Below are 16,347 nucleotides of genomic sequence, written 5' to 3' on the forward strand. Positions count from 1 at the left end.
AAATATGTTGTTTTTCCACTTATAGCATTCATGTGCTTAAGAAACCTTACAGTCTGTACAGTCTGAGGTCTCTATTGTTTTGTTTTTTTTTACTGTAAAAGTTTTTTTGGATCACATTATCTTATTCTTCTTTGTAGATTTTTTGTTGGGGACCTGTCAGACTCTGAGGGGGATGTGGGAGAACAGCCCCAGGAGTTGGACATACAGAGCCCAGAGGAGCTGCAGAGCACCTTTAGCCATGGCACAGAGCTCATCCCCTGGTACGTGCTGTCATTGCCTGCTGACGTCCACCAGTTCCTACTGCAGGGAGCCACTGTCATCCACTATGACCAGGACAGCCATCTCACCGCCCGCTGCCTCCTGCGCCTGCAGCCTGACAACTGTACCCTGACATGGGCCAAACCGCCAAGCAGCTGCCCACCAAGCAGCGGGCCTAGAGGCTACCTGCCGGAGTCTCTGCCCCAAGGCCAGGCTGTCTCATGTGGCCTGGCCGAGGGCTTTCTGGACCTCGAAGCTGTAAAGGCCGTCTTCATGGGCCACCCAGGCATGGATGTCCACTTTGTGTGTTTGCAACATAAGTTGTGCAATATGACTGCAGAAGAGAATGGTGTCACACTGCTCTATGGCCTGCACACCACTGACAACAGGCTGCTACACTTTATGGCACCCAAACACACAGCAGGTGTGCTGTATGGTGGTTTGCAGGAGCTACTGAGTGCACTAAGGAAGATCAAGAAGTTCCCTGACCAAAGGTTACAGTGGCTGCGCAGGCAGTATGTCAGTCTGTACCAGGTACATCTCTACATTTACATTTATGACATTTAGCTGATGCTTTTAGCAAAAGCAACTTACAATTATGACTGAATACAACTTGAGCAACAAATTGAGGGTTAAGGGTCAGGTGCCCAACAGTGGCAGCTTTATCAAAGTCATTTCAGATGTCTTCATAAAAGTTCTTAGATGAGTTTTTTTTCTTTTATTCTTCTTTCCATTTGTTTATTTAGTCTCTTGTGAGACAGTAGTGTTTGAGAATGGATACCACTGCTCTTTGCTCATTTCATCTTTATGAGATAATCAATGCAAGTTGGCATTATAGAGATATGGAAATGCTAAGTGGTCCCCACTAACTGTCATTGCTTCCTTTGAAGAAGTGAACATGTCACTATGGACAGCAGTTTGGAGACCCCCAGAAATGACACATATGTGCATCTTCCTTGCATGAACTAACCTGGTTCAGACAATCCAGGAAGCAGTTCATGAATGGAGTCATGTTCTGCTAAAACAAGAATGTGTATTATGTGGGGTCCCCAGGGCTTGGATTGAGAAGCAGTTGGATTGAATTGGAGGCTAACCAATGTCACATCTTATTTTGTACCTTGGGATCCTTTGGTTTAAGGTTTCACTTGGCCCGAGTTTATGACCCTCTCTCACTAGGAGGACGGTAGGTTCGAGGGGCCGACGCTGGCCCAAGCTATCCAGCTTTTTGGAGGTCGCCGCTGGAACATGGCCGCTGGCGGCCCAGGCCCTATCAGCAAGAATGCAGAGAAGTCTGCTGCCCAAAAAAACAGCCCACTAGGCATCAGCTCCACCACCACCAAGAAGAAAAAGAAAGCCCTCATCAGGGTGAGCTGTCTTGTTGTACGCCCCACTGAGGCTACCAAGTGTATTTAGTTTCTAGTCAAATCAAAATCAAAATTTATAGCACTTTTTACAACAGATGTTGTCACAAAGCAAATTTACAAATGTCAAATTCCAAGCCCCCAGTGAGCAAGCCAAGAAAAAAAACTCCCTAGAGCACGAGGAAGTACCTTGAGAGGAACCAAGACTCAAAGGGGAGCCCATCCTCCTCTGGTTGACAATGGTCACCACAATAATGACAATTTTGAAAGAAAAATAAATAACTAATAATAAAATTTTAAAAATAAGCAAATGATGTCTAGTCCAATTTTCTAGAGGTCCTAGTCTTGTCCTGTTGGTGTGCATGTGTCCGAGTAGTTGAGGAGCAACAGAGGAGTAGTTGGGTGGGGTGGAGCTGTGGTAGGCTACAGCAGGGGTCATTTTCTTTTTCTTGTTACTAATAAAGAGCCTGCACCTTTTAATCTACGCAGACGTGGTAGATCATGGTGCACTAAGAGTTCTTTAAGGTACTGAAATTTTACTGGGAGCCAATGTAAAGTAGCTAGGATAGGAGTGATGTGATCAGATTTTCTAGTTCTAGTAAGAACTCTGGCTGCTGCATTTTGAACTAGCTGGAGTTTGTTTAGGCACTTAATAGTACAGTCAGATAGTAAGGCATTACAGTAGTCCAATCTTGAAGTAGTAAGTGCATGGAGAGATCAAAGATGTAAGTTCTGGCTCTTGGATAGGTGTAAAAGATTCTAGGGGCATTTTTGGTTTGGTTGTTCTGATCTCTAAGTAGCTGCCCGATGTCATGTTAATACTCTTAATGTTATCGCTAATGTGCTTTCTCATTAAAGAAATTCATGATCTCATTACTACTGTGTGATGTAATCTGAGTATTGGTTGTCAGTTTTATTCCTAGTTAGATGTGCAATTGTACTAAAAATAAATCTAGGATTATCTTTGTTGTTTTCTATAAGGGTCAAGAGATAAGCTATTCGAGGGGTAATAAGTGCTTTTCTATATTTGAGAATGTCCATTCTATTCCCTTTAAGTGGTGCCAATCTCATATTCTTGTAGGGGGACAGTGGAGATGGGACTGACGATGAAATGATTTCACGTAAAACCAAAAGCTGCAAGGAGACTCTGGGAAGAAGGCCATCAGATCCTTTAGATGGTGTGGAGGTGGAAGAGAATGGTGAGGCTGCCTGCTTCTTTCACTGATTCTCATTTTAAATGGATTGATGTCTTTAAATTATGATATTTATAGTTTTCAGTATGAGCATGTGCTAATGTTGGTGACTTGTATATCTTTAGGATACTCCAGTCCTTTTGGCACATCAGGACCCTTCTCCTTACCCAAAGCCCAGTCTCTTGGAACATCATCTTCCTCCTGCTCCTTCACTATGAACACTCCTGGCCCCACCCGGCCCCACTCCTCCCCCATCCTCCCTTGCAGCTCTAAAGGCCAACCTGGGTAATACATTTACATTTACGGCATTTAGCAGACGCTCTTATCCAGAGCGACATACAAAAGTGCTTTGTCATTTACTCAGAAAATATATATAGTACAGTATAGTAGGTTAGAATTAAACATACCAATGAACTAGAATACTGTAGAATACAGGGATGAATGCTGATATCTAGAAGTGCAAAATACATAAGGTCTATCTTAAACGATATATTGACAAACATGCTTGGGTGGTAGACAGTTGTATGGTGTATGGGTTCACGAGTCTCAAGGTGCAGTAGAAAACATTGAGCAGTGCAGTATAAAACAACACACTGTTTTGTTGTAATGTCCATCAGACAAGGACAAAAGACAACATAAGGCATACACAATATCGATTTTACTGTTTTTCTTTTGGGAATTCTTTGCTATCAGTGGGAGATCCTCTGTTCTCAGGTCTTGGAGTAGCAGGAGCTGGCATGGCCGGGGAAAGGGCTGCTTTCAGAACCTCATGATCTCAGACAGCACCATGAGCTTCATTGAGTTTGTGGAGCTCTTCAAGTCATTCAGGTGTCATGCATCTCCTGTTGTTCTAACCATACTTGTAGCTAACCTATCCCATTTATTGCTTGAGGAACTGTGCGCTTAAAAGTTGTTATTGTTATGATTTCCAGTATCCGCAGTCGCAAAGACTTGAAGGAGCTGTTCGACACCTATGCTGTGCCCTGCAGCCGGTCAGGCCCTGACTCAGTGCCCCTATACACCACACTGAGAATCGACGACAAGGTGACAGGTCTGCAACCTGATCTAGGTGCGTCATGATATATGCTTGGCATGCTATATAGAACTGTAAGGGGGGCAAAGACAGTACAGAATGAACAAGCCTTTTTGAGTTTGAAAGTGATCCCTGTCACCTTCAGACCTGCTGACCCGGAATGGTTCCGACATGGGTCTGTTCATTCGCACCCGTCAGCAGATGTCGGACAACCAAAAACAGATCTCTGATGCTATTGCCGCTGCCAGCATTGTGACCAATGGCACAGGTGTAGAGAATGCCTCCCTGGGAGTGCTGGGCCTTGGCATCCCTCAGCTCAACGACTTCCTGGTCAATTGCCAAAGGGAACACCGGACGTACGATGAGATCCTGAGCATCATACAGGTAAGCCCAAGAACTACATTTCTCAACAAGCCACTCATAAGGTCATAAATGCATGATGAAAAATAAATAATACTAGTAGTCTGTGTAAAAATAGGGTGTATCCTCTTGGCAATAAGTTACAATGAATTAATGAATGTTATAATGATATTGTTTTTAAGAAGATATTATATAAACTGCATTAATTTATGGCTACGATTCTTGCACATAGACCTGGTGGATGTGAGACAAGGCCCTGCTGAAATTCATAGCAGCAGCAATACCGTTGTCTTTCTCTTTGCCAAACATGCCAGCTGTTGATTTGGCAGCTGGACTGGCAGCTATTCGGTCAACTCTAACTGCCTCATAAATCACTGTGAAACATCTAAGGAAATACATGCTGATGTAATTCCAAGTTCAATTTATTCCCATTTTATTGTAGAAATTTGAGCCTTCTTCAAGCATGCGCCAAATGGGTTGGATGTCCTTTGAAGGATTTGCCAGGTTTGTTACTTGGTTCTCACATCTGAAGCACATTTAAAAAATGAATACTTATAACTAATGACTCAGTTACACAATCTTGACTGGCAATACCCCATTCCAAGACTTTAAAAAATAACTTGGTGTTAAAGATTGACGAATTGAAACAGAAATAAAGAAATCGTACCATGAAAAAACATTTTTGAACAAACAATTTGTTTTTAAGGTTTCTGATGGATAAGGACAACTTTGCCTCCAGAAATGAAGAGTCTCAAGTAAACTTAGATGAGCTGCAGTACCCACTGTCTTACTATTACATAGAATCCTCACACAACACATACCTCACTGGGCACCAGCTGAAAGGAGAGTCCTCAGTGGAGCTCTACAGTCAGGTAAGAGCTGCTCGGTGCTCTCTGGTTCAGGCCTGCATTGCACTGAATTTTTTTCAGAATTTGGCAGACTTATCCAGAATGAGATGCTCACATAATCATTAGACAGCGTGTGTATACCCTAGGAATCGAGCCCATGACCCTTTTCACACTTGGTGAGCTTCCAGTTGTGTCATGGTTGTAGGCACAGTTTCAGGGTAAGATTACAGTTTCTCCTTTGCAGGTTCTGCTACAGGGTTGTAGGAGTGTGGAGTTGGACTGTTGGGATGGAGAGGATGGCATGCCGGTTATTTACCATGGCCACACACTTACCACCAAAATCCTCTTCAAGGTCTGTCTTGGGGAAATATATGGGAAGACCTTTTCCTTTCCTTTTCATGTGGCATCTTTTTGACTGATCTCTCTTTGCTCCCAAAGGATGTGGTAGAGGCCATTAATCGCACTGCATTTGTGAACTCTGTGATGCCTGTGATCTTGTCCATTGAGAACCATTGTTCTCTACCTCAGCAGCGCAAAATGGCAGACATTTTTAAGGTGTGTCCTCTTGATCTGGTCACCCTCCTTGCTTTCCTTGGAGTGCTTCAGTATTATTATTTTTAAAGCCAAGATAAGGCCTATCCGGGAACTGAAAATTATTTTGGAATGACCTCATTTACTTTTTCTGGCTTGAAGGCGGTGTTCGGAGACAAATTAGTGACCAAGTTCCTCTTTGAGAGTGATTTCTCAGATGAGCCTCTGCTCCCATCACCTCTGCAGCTCAGGGGGAAAATCCTCCTCAAGAACAAAAAACTAAAGGCACATCAGGCCCCTGTGGATATCCTTAAACAAAAGGTGATGTGCTCTCTACCCATGATGTGTGGCCTTTGAGCAGATGCAGTTAGGCACTAACTAGCATGAATTTACAGTGTTTACAGCTGGAATTTTCAGTTTGACAGTTTGTACTAATTAATTCATTTAGCATGTGTTCCTATTCTTGACATGCTAAACTGGTACTATAATTATAACTTCAGTATACTAAAATAATAACATCAAGTATCAATGGTGATGGGCAAGCATTTTTAGTGCCACTAAAAATCATTATATAAAAAGTCAGGTTGGAGGAATTTTACCAATATTCTCCATGGATAAACAAATGAACAAAACAAGCTAGCAGTGAATTGATGACCATGTCACTTGCTGTTTAATTACTTTTTATGTGTCTTGCTGACTTTATGATATGGTTGTTTAATGCCACTCTTGTTTAGAGTTTGTGAAAGGATACATACAGTAGTAAGGTTGGGTGGTGGGAGCTGGTGTGTCTTTATTTCCTCCTGCTTTGATTTCATAGGCTCTCCAGCTAGCACACATGCAAGCCCAGGCCAACAATGGCACGCCCCCTGGCACTTCACTTGGCAACAATGATGACGAAGAGGAGGAGGAAGATGAATATGACTATGATTATGAGTCACTTTCTGATGGTGAGTATGGTTTACACCTTAAACAGATGTGTGAGAATAAAATGGTATTTGCACCTGTTTTTAATTTTCTATCCCTTTCTTTCAACTTTCCCATGCTCATTTGCTTATAATGGTATCTTGATGCTGGCATACTAGCTTTGTCTGACTTAATCATCTTCCCCTTAATTTTTTGTTCCTCTCCTCTGTTTTTCTTTTCATCTTCTTTCTGTCATAGCTGATGTCCTCAATGCTTCCACTGCCTCTTATTGCCAGGAAGGTAAACCCTGTGTAAACCCTGTGTAAACCCTATGTAATCCCTGTGTGTGGGGGGCACTCGTGTGTGCTGCCCTATCTTGCAGTATATTCCAGATGCTGGGAGCTTTTTGTGGTGTGCTTGCTGATGTGTGTTTGCTCAGACTTTGGCCAAAGTCCTAATAGCAATATTCATGCAGGTGAAGATAGAAACTACTGGGGTTGGACCTATTGAAAGAACACTGCCTGTTGCTTTTGCTTTATAGATAAAGTAGTGTTATAAGTACACAAAAAAAAATGGTACTGTGATATGTAAACATAAAGCTTGACCTCCCCTTCCCCTTTGTCCACAGTGTTTTGAAAATGATGTGACCTTGCTAGCGGCACAGGCTCATCAGAGAAAAAAAACAAAGCCATCTGGTTTCTCAGGCCCTGTGTGCTCCTGTGCTGAAAAAGAGAGGGAGTCTTTCCCTTCCCTTTACCCATTCCCATCCGACACACACCAGGGACTGAATCCAGCATGCAGTCAGATCAGGGCGAGATGGTGTATTTTCACAGTAGTGTGTGCTGATGGATGAATACAGTGAACATGATTGTCCTTTGTGGTGGTAAAAGCTTTTGAGGGATGCTTTTTAACATTGTATGTTTTTGTTGGTTTCATTTCTTGAATCTGAGTTGTGAATTGTGTTTGCTAACTTGTTTCCACCCATGTTAGGCTTTAAATCAGTTGGAGCTTGTGATTTTCCTGTGGGCCCCAAGTCTTCGTATGTGTTTGGCCTTTTGTGAGCTAACAGCTTCTTATTCTTTCTGAATATATAGATAATATCCTAGATGACAAGCCTGAGGGGAAGTCGTCAAGCGAGAAACTTCAGTATGAGTCCAACGATGACATGCCGAAGAGGTTTAAGAAAGCTGGGAGTAAAGGCAAGGTAAGGTTGAGCCTCTCTGGTGCCACACCTAGCACAACATCACCACGTGCACAGAGTCGGCACCTAGTACGACCTCGTCACGTGCACAGAGTTGGCACCTAGCATGACATTGCCACATATGCAGAGTGACTTAAGGGTTGTTGCTCTCTTGTGCTCATGCAGATGTTCGATGTGGAGCTTGGAGAGGAGTTCTACCTGCCACAGAATGAGAAGGAGAGCAGGCAGATTGCCCAGGAGCTCTCTGACCTGGTCATCTACTGCCAGGCTGTCAAATTCCCAGGTGGTATGCGGCCTTGTCAGATTGTCATGTGTGTTGAAGACTCACGGTGTGATTGGTTTAAAATACATTTATGAAGGCTTAATGGAACATGCTTAATTGGTCTGTTTTGTCATATGGTCATTGTTTTGAGCACTTCAGTGCCTTAGTTTCACAGAACCCCCAGAGCACTTTACCCAAACACACAAGAACAGTTGTGTTTTGGTTATAGTGCTCATTTGCATTTTCCAGCCCATAACAATACAGGACAATGCAATATATTAAGAAACAATATATTGTGTAGCCCTACAGAAAGGTTGAAAAGCCTGAAAGCCACTTGCTTTGTGATCGTGCCATTGCAGTAACTGCTGAGGGAGTATGTTAGATGTGAAAAGGTAGAGATTGCCACAGTGATGAATTAGAATCATGTGCTGGACTCAAATGGAAATATCAGTCCCGTGGGCGTAAATTGAACAAACAAACATCATCAAACTAGTGAGGGCAGAAGGAAATGATGCCTTGTAGCCTAAATCCTTATGCTACCCCCCGTGTGTGTGTGTGCGTGTGTCTCTGCGTCTGTGTGTCTGTATGTGTGGGAACCAGGTCTCTCTACTCTCTCCCCGTCCGGCTCTGGAAGAGGAAAGGATCGAAAGAGTCGGAAGTCTATCTTTGGCAACGCTCCCATTCGTGGGAGCCCCGGAGAGCCGGTGACCCTGGTCCGAGGCTCAGGGAAAGGTACAGCCACCCGGGTCGTGCCGCGGGGCCGCACAAGGGTCACGCGGGAAACAGAACACCCACTTAGAGTGCCCATGGGAACAGTCTGCTTAACATTCCACCCTTTTCAAGTCCCCCAAAGACATATAAAAATACCTTCTGCATGTGTGCATGCAGAGCACATGTCCAATAAGTGTCTTCTGGTATAAGCAAACGTGCAGGCAGGAATTTAAATGCAGTTGGTACATTTGAGCAAGACTGCAGTGAGAGTATGTTGGGGAACTTGCCTCTTGACCCTTTTGCCAGCATATCTCCCAGGCCAAGGGTCAATGTTCTTGACTGTTGTAAGCTGTGATTCGTAGTTTTAACATACAAACAGATTATAGCTTACTAGAATTTTTATATGTATGTTGAATACTAGGCAAATAAATTATCTGTAGGGAAAGTACTGTCCGGAAGCCCTGATTTAATCCTGTTCATATTAACTCACCAAATTGTGGACGTGTGTTTGGATTTGTTTATTTATAGTTTCCATTGGTTTCGTTTTGAGAGCTTTTCTGCCATCATAGCCTTGCTGCCTCTAGTTCTACGCTGCATGGGATCTCATGCTTGCCTTGGCTCTCACGCGTGCCTGTGAATTTCCCTCACCACCCGAGATTTTTCCCTTCCTCCTCACAGTGCTGTTTATGCCTCCTTGCAGCCTTGGTGGAGGGCACACGTGCGAGCGTGGACGAGCCGGGCCTGGCACCCTCTCTCAGCGCCATCATCCGCACACCCAAGTGCTACCACATCTCATCGGTAAACGAGAACGCGGCTAAACGCCTTTGCCGCCGCTACTCGGCCAAACTGATGCAGCACACGGCAGCCCAGCTGCTGCGTACATACCCGGCAGCCACGCGCATTGACTCCGCCAACCCCAACCCGCTCATCTTCTGGATGCACGGCATCCAGCTGGTTGCCCTCAATTACCAGACGGATGGTGAGCAGGCCTCGTCTCCCCCTCTCTCACTCTCTCTCTGTGCTATAGGAACTCACAAAAATCAGTGCAGGCTTTGTGCTTGCTCAAGTGAAGCTTCAAAGATTTGGTGACTAGGTTAAATGTAGCTGGACTGTGAATTCAGCCATATGTCATGCAATGTTTGAATCAATTATTGAGACAATCACTCAGAATCTATACATTTGCAAGTGGAGAGTCTTGTAGGGGTGTATGTGTAGTGATGGGTGGTCAGGTCAATTGGCACTGAATGTGTTTTGTGCGTGTGTGTTCCCCGGCAGACCAGCCCATGCATCTTAACTCAGCTCTGTTTGAGGCCAATGGGCATTGTGGCTTTGTCCTGAAACCTCCAGTGCTGTGGGATCGTACCTGCTCCCTGTACCAGCAGTTCAGCCCACTGGATAGAGACCTGGAGCACATGATCCCTACCCTCTACTCCCTCACTGTAAGAATACATACACCATCACACACACACGCACGCACACACACACCTCTCTGACACTGATAGAAGTTAGTTATAACTCCTCACTTATGTGCTCCAACAGGGCTCATTGTACTTCAAAATCTTTTTGAAAAAATGAAGATTAAAATAACAAAGAAAAAGCCCAAGCTGAATATGCAGAATATACAGAAATTTTGCATAATATTAATAGATGTAATGGTTGGGTGTCTAATATGTATACATGAATGGAAACACATTATACTGGCAATAATATCTGAGGACCAGTGCTGTATGCAGATAGAAGTTCTGAGAATCAGCCAATGTCTGAATTAAAATTTTGATATTCTAATTTGAAGGGTTCATTTAGTTACCACTTAAGCTAATGGCATGACCCTTAACAGTCTGCTGCTTTCATTAATAAATTAATTACTTGAGGGGAAAAATACATAACAATTAACAACTGTAGTTCATTTTATTGAGTTGAGATGCCACTGAGTGCTGCTCACAGGGAGAATCAGGCACAGGGAGGCATGCACATAGGGCACTCAGAATTTCACCTGATGCGCCACACTTTCATTAAGTGTCCTTTATTTTCCTTGTGTCGTCAACCTCACACCTGTTTTGTCCACCCCTGCTGAGCCATCACTGCCCTCTCCCCCGCTTTGTCAGGTGTTGTCCGGACAGAACGTGTGCCCGGGCAACAGCAATGGCAGTCCATGTGTGGAGGTGGAGGTGCTGGGCCTGCCGGCAGATAACTGCCACTTCCGTACCAAGCCCATCCACCGCAACACACTCAACCCCATGTGGAGCGAGCGCTTCACCTTCTCTGTGTACTTTGAGGACCTGGCCTTTCTGCGGCTGGCGGTGGTGGAGAACAACAGTTCCCAGGTGACTGCACAGAGGATCCTGCCCCTCAAGGCCCTCAAACCTGGTCAGTAGCTCCCTCTATGCAACTGTCCTCCCACAAGTTTGGGAAAAGTACTCAAATTCCCACCTGTAAAAGTATAGCGGTTTAGAAAATGGTTTGGAAAAAGTATGAGTATTGTCCTTTCAATAGATTGTGTAAGAATATTCTGAATCTGCTTCAAAAGTATAGTCTCTAGATATTTTCTAATAACAATCTTCCTAATGCATATTTAATGTTTTCTTTATTAATGGCATAGTTAAAGACATTTACAAATAGCAAGAAAATGTAATATTGAATATCTGAAATCTTTAAAAGGTCTGGAATTTCCTTAAGAAGGAAAGGAAGAAAATGCTAATGTAACACTGTCCATAGTCATCCATGTTTGTCAAGTGTCTTTAAGTAGGAATACTGATCTGGAATCAGATTGTCCTTGCTCATGTCCTTGGTCTCTGCACTATATAAGCCAAGACCTGACCCCTGATAAACTTGTCGGTGGTAGCTGGAAGAATTGTTTATTGAATGACACAGTAGAGAATCAGGTGTCTTTAAAACTACATTTTTTACCATTGTGCTTTAATCGATGCTGATGATTATTGCGAAAGCCAGAGATCTGGAGAGTCTGAATGCATGGTGTGTGGTGCCGTTTTGTCAACAACCCTGAATGCTGGTGTGATGATGTGATGGAAATGGTGACGGAAGTTTGCCTTAAGTTAATTTGGCTTCTGCATGTGCTTGTTTCCTTAGGCTACAGACACCTGCAGCTGAGGAACCTGCACAACGAGCCACTGGAGGTCTCCAGCCTGTTTGTGTTCAGCCGTAGGACGGAGGAGAGCCCTGCCAGTGGGAGCCATCCAGCTGCCGTGGTCAGACTAAGCATGCTCAGGAATCATACAGACATTTTCAAAGCAGGAATACTGGAGCCAGGCTGGTGTAACAACATGTTTTATAAGCATAATTCCTGAAATGGTTTTCAGTCATTTTGTATATTACTGCAATTGTAACACATGAGTAAGCCCTCCACTGCAGTGGAACACATCCAGGCAGGGGGACAGGCAGCGCCCTTACCAAAACATTTTGGGAATAGTTCTGATGTTTTCACAGCTTAAGAATGTGATGCATCCCAAAATCCCCATCAATCCAGCACCGCATCTCAGTGTAAACAGGAAATCATAAAGATCTGCACAGTTTGCACACACTTTTAGTACTTACACTTTCCCTTTTATTGTTAAATTCATGTTTAAGCCTGCTTTAACTTTACAACCTGTGAAATATGACCAATATATAACATTTTGTATAATGTTTATGAATGTGTTGCTTCTGCAGTTGTTTAGCTCAGAGGCACGACGAGCAGGACATCAGCACAGGGTGACTGTCTACAGTGCACCAGGCCCCGAGCCCTTTACTGTCCTTAGTGTGGGCGAACACACCACAACTAAACAGCTCCTGGACATGGTAATTCGCATCAACACACACACAAACCCACGCAACTTGTGCCATGGTGCCGCATGATGACGGAAGCCAGACAGCCTGTACGGATGGCGTGCGGTGCCGTTATGTCTATGGCCCTGAACGCTGGCGTGAATGCAGGCAGGTTCTGGATGGAGGATCTGGTTTGAGTCACTCTGGAGGCACTGGGTTTGAGACACTGTTCCTGTCATGACCTGACGAGTCACACAGTGCACTAACGCTGGCCAGACTCACACATTCGCTCACTTACTCGTGTATTCCTCAGCCTGTAAACACATCGTTTTCTTTTCCTCTCCAGTTGGTTCCACATGCCTCTGCTCACTACTTCCTGATGGAGGAGAGGATACTTCTGTCAAAGGAGAAGAGTGATGCAAAAAGGGTGCCTCAACAGCGCCCCCTAGTGCATGAAGAGAAGGTCCTCAAAACACTGTATAGCTGGCAACCAGAGGAGGGCTATGTGGGCCGGATGTACCTTAAAACAAAGGAGGAGGTAAGAGATGTGTCTGATTTACGCACGTGCTCATGGGGGTTTCTTACAATCAGCTTGATTCATTGTAGCCAAGGTTGAATGTAGTGTTGTACATACAAAATCCTGACGCTTTCCATCTGTGTCGCTGAACAGTGTGGATGTGTATATCTAAAATGATTAAGTGTAATCAGGGTGATATTAGCCAGGTTACAAAGTCACATTATAATAAAATATGTAGGATGGTATTTATATTACTAATAGGTATACAAATATATAACAAAACAGTGAAAGATTTTAAGTGGCAATGTTGATGGGGATCACATAAAAAATAAATAACATTCATACAAATTTATGTTTGCTCGGAAATAACCCAGAACTCCTGTCTCACCCATCTTTTTCTCACACTCAGGCCTTCTTCTAGAAGCTTAGAAGTTTGAGAGTGTGGTATTTTTGCTGTTCCTGAATCTGGATTGAGACTGATGTCATTCTGTTATTTATATATATATATATATATACACACACACACACACACACATATACACACACACATATATACACACGTATGTGTGTGTGTGTGTGTGTATATATATATATATATATATATATATATATATATATGTATTGTGTGTGTGTGTGTATGTGTGTAAGTAATGGGGAGAGAGAGAGAGAGATGTTCTAGAGAGTGGACTGGAGTTAAAATGTAAAAGTAGTAAAAATCAGTATAATGCACAAGATTTCCAGAGGAGAGAGGGAGAGAGATTCTGTATTACTGGATATATCTGTTGGCCTTTAATTAACCACCACATTCTTTGCTCCCCCTGGTGGCTTGGCTATGTATTGCATAATGCTATATTTATATGTAATTTAAGCAGGAATGCGCCCATGTATTGGCAGAATTTGAATGAGAGGAACATGGTGCTGGAGAGAGCAGAGGAGGTGAGCAGCGGAGGAGAGGAGGACACTTTCTTGGTGCAGGTCCATGATGTGTCTCCAGAGCAACCTCATACAGTCATCAAAGCCCCACGCTATAGCACTGCACAAGACATCATTCAGCAGGTGAGCTCTGGAGGACACATGCACCCTCAGTGACAGCATAATTATAATCATTATAAGTTTGTTTTTTTCATTGTGCGGGGCAAAGATTTCATGAGGATTTTTTTACAATAATTAAATTATTTTGCTATGATATATTGAGAGAGAGAATTGAATGAAGTTTGCTTTACACTTTGTAGCGACACCTTTGTTTTAAATGGTTGAACACTTATCTATGGATGAAGTTTGAGTGTAACACACAAATACTTTTGAGGATATTTCTCAACTATTTGTCTAAATTTATCCTGCACTGATGTATATTTTTAAATGTCATTACTAGTGCTGAATATTGGAAACTTATTGAAAGTACTTACCACAAGCTTTGCGGTGGAGTGAGTGCCATTAAATTACAAACAGTGTCACACACCACCATCCAACAGTATATGTAATGGTGAGAGTTTTAGGATTACCAATAACATCCCGACTATTTGAAATAATTTCATCAGCTGACCTTGCACCCCCCCCCCCATCCCCCGCCCCAACAACAGACGCTCTGCAAAGCCAAGTACTCCATGAGCATCCTGAACAACCCCAATCCCACTGATTACGTCCTGCTGGAGGAGGTGAGCCGTGAGACGGCCGGCAGGAAGGTGTGCTCAGGAAAGCCGAGTCAGCGGGTGCTGCTGGACCACGAGTGTGTCTTCCAGGCCCAGAGCAGGTGGAAGGGGGCTGGCAGGTTCATCCTCAAACTCAAAGAGCAAGTAAGCCACTGGCCATAGTCCCTCTCCTCTGCTGCACAAATCGCCTGCACAAATGTGTGGGGAAATTTGGCACTTTTGCAACCTTTAATATCATCCAGACCCTCTGAATTAAGTTAACAGTATTGACATTTATGGTTTATTATTTGTCATGACTGCTCCTGTAAGTGATCTAGAAGGTTTGAGCAAATGTCCATAGGTTGTTTATAGATGCATAGAAGTGTATAAGAAATACTAAGTTCTAAATTAGAACTATTTGAATAATGTGTGTGAATTTTGAGCAAGTGGTATATGTGATGAATTTGAATTTATAAAGTTATAAAGTGTGGATGTTTTGTTTAAAATTCACTACTGAAATTGAAGTCCCAAGAATAAACAACATGATTTTCAATTTAAGCTCACGTGTGTGTCTGTGTGTGTGTGTGTGCGTGCCGGCTTGTGTCCACTCAGATTGCCCGTGAGGACAAACGGAAGGGCGTGTCATTTGCCAGTGAACTGCGCAGGTTGACAGGTCGCAGTCGCAGCATGACAGTGAACGGGCCACCTTTACCCGAGCCCTCACACAGTAAGGAGGAGCGCGCCACATGGCCCAGCGTGACACCTCCACCTGACGTCACCGACTGAACGCAAGCTCTGCGCACGTGTGTGTCTGTGTGTGTCTGTGTGTGTGTGTGTGTGTGTGTGTGTGTGTGTGTGTGTGTGTGTGTGTGTGTGTGTGTGTGCGCGCGCATGCGGTCAGTGCATGGAGCCCTAGCCAGGTAAGGCCCCACATCATAGAGAACAACTCACATAGTTTACAAGGCAGTTCCATCTTAAAAGCTTTCAAATAGTGTTACTACATGGTTCCTGTGTAGCGTTCCTGAGTTCCTGTGTGGTTGTCATTGAAACTCAGACCTCCAAGTAATAAGTGTGGTGGGTTTTCTGTGCGGCCTTCTTACAGATGTTCATTTGTTCTCATGTAAAGCAGAGAGTTTTGACTATGGTGTGACAGAAGGTGATGCGGTTAGTGACACAGGCATGATGGACATTTACAATAGAGAAAAAGCCTTGAGCGTGCTGTTATCGAAGTTTTTGCACTAAAGTGTGATTAATAGCATGAGAACACCATGTGGCACCTGTATGACAATCTAACCACTTTTACCCCAGACTAGCAGGGTGTTTGCTGTAGCATGAACACATGAGATATTGCTTCTCCACATCGCATCTGTGGATCTTCTATTCAGTCCATAGCCTTTTTGAAATAAAAAAATAGGATACTTTTTTTCTGCTTATTTTATTCCTGCAAAACAAACATTGTTTTGTTTCATGTAAAACATTCAATCATTAATTCAATTAAATCAGTAATTCTCACAAAAATAGAAATTATGAAGGACAAAAATCTAAAAACGTTCCCTTGTTACATTGGTACATGCAAAGATCATCAGCAGGGATGGATATGACCGTTTATGATTGGGACTGTGTATGTTTACGATTGGGACTGTATGCTAAATTAGCTCAATTTGGACTATCCGTGGAAAACAGTTATTGGCATTGACCAAGTCTGTAGATACATGCTTTCAGCCAACCTGTGTTTTCTTACTTCCTCTCACAGAATGAACATACACCAATCAGCCATAA

At 43.4% G+C, this 16,347-nt stretch overlaps 1 protein-coding gene across 13 annotated transcripts in view; it reads left to right on the forward strand.

Annotated features, from left to right (window-relative positions):
- Window positions 1-16,347, forward strand: part of plce1 (phospholipase C, epsilon 1) — a 52,845-nt gene that overhangs the window by 33,228 nt on the left and 3,270 nt on the right. For 4 of the 13 annotated variants that reach the window (XM_081698083.1, XM_081698082.1, XM_081698085.1 and 1 more), the window contains 26 exons: window positions 138-792; window positions 1,435-1,623; window positions 2,701-2,818; window positions 2,938-3,097; window positions 3,506-3,640; window positions 3,745-3,881; window positions 3,991-4,229; window positions 4,648-4,709; window positions 4,912-5,077; window positions 5,298-5,405; window positions 5,492-5,608; window positions 5,747-5,905; window positions 6,402-6,531; window positions 6,746-6,787; window positions 7,582-7,691; window positions 7,854-7,974; window positions 8,551-8,682; window positions 9,362-9,640; window positions 9,937-10,100; window positions 10,767-11,028; window positions 11,749-11,867; window positions 12,328-12,456; window positions 12,770-12,961; window positions 13,835-13,996; window positions 14,521-14,733; window positions 15,181-15,488. In XM_081698083.1, coding sequence (XP_081554209.1) covers window positions 138-792; window positions 1,435-1,623; window positions 2,701-2,818; window positions 2,938-3,097; window positions 3,506-3,640; window positions 3,745-3,881; window positions 3,991-4,229; window positions 4,648-4,709; window positions 4,912-5,077; window positions 5,298-5,405; window positions 5,492-5,608; window positions 5,747-5,905; window positions 6,402-6,531; window positions 6,746-6,787; window positions 7,582-7,691; window positions 7,854-7,974; window positions 8,551-8,682; window positions 9,362-9,640; window positions 9,937-10,100; window positions 10,767-11,028; window positions 11,749-11,867; window positions 12,328-12,456; window positions 12,770-12,961; window positions 13,835-13,996; window positions 14,521-14,733; window positions 15,181-15,354 — 4,474 coding nt within the window. In that variant the 3' untranslated portion in view covers window positions 15,355-15,488. The remainder of the gene's footprint in view (window positions 1-137; window positions 793-1,434; window positions 1,624-2,700; window positions 2,819-2,937; window positions 3,098-3,505; window positions 3,641-3,744; window positions 3,882-3,990; window positions 4,230-4,647; window positions 4,710-4,911; window positions 5,078-5,297; window positions 5,406-5,491; window positions 5,609-5,746; window positions 5,906-6,401; window positions 6,532-6,745; window positions 6,788-7,581; window positions 7,692-7,853; window positions 7,975-8,550; window positions 8,683-9,361; window positions 9,641-9,936; window positions 10,101-10,766; window positions 11,029-11,748; window positions 11,868-12,327; window positions 12,457-12,769; window positions 12,962-13,834; window positions 13,997-14,520; window positions 14,734-15,180; window positions 15,489-16,347) is intronic. The other 9 variants (XM_081698087.1, XM_081698088.1, XM_027021892.3 and 6 more) reach the window with 7 other exon arrangements.

Source organism: Electrophorus electricus, chromosome 15 (assembly GCF_041902795.1).
Source record: "Electrophorus electricus isolate QZ-2024a chromosome 15, ASM4190279v1, whole genome shotgun sequence".
Taxonomy (NCBI): domain Eukaryota; kingdom Metazoa; phylum Chordata; class Actinopteri; order Gymnotiformes; family Gymnotidae; genus Electrophorus; species Electrophorus electricus.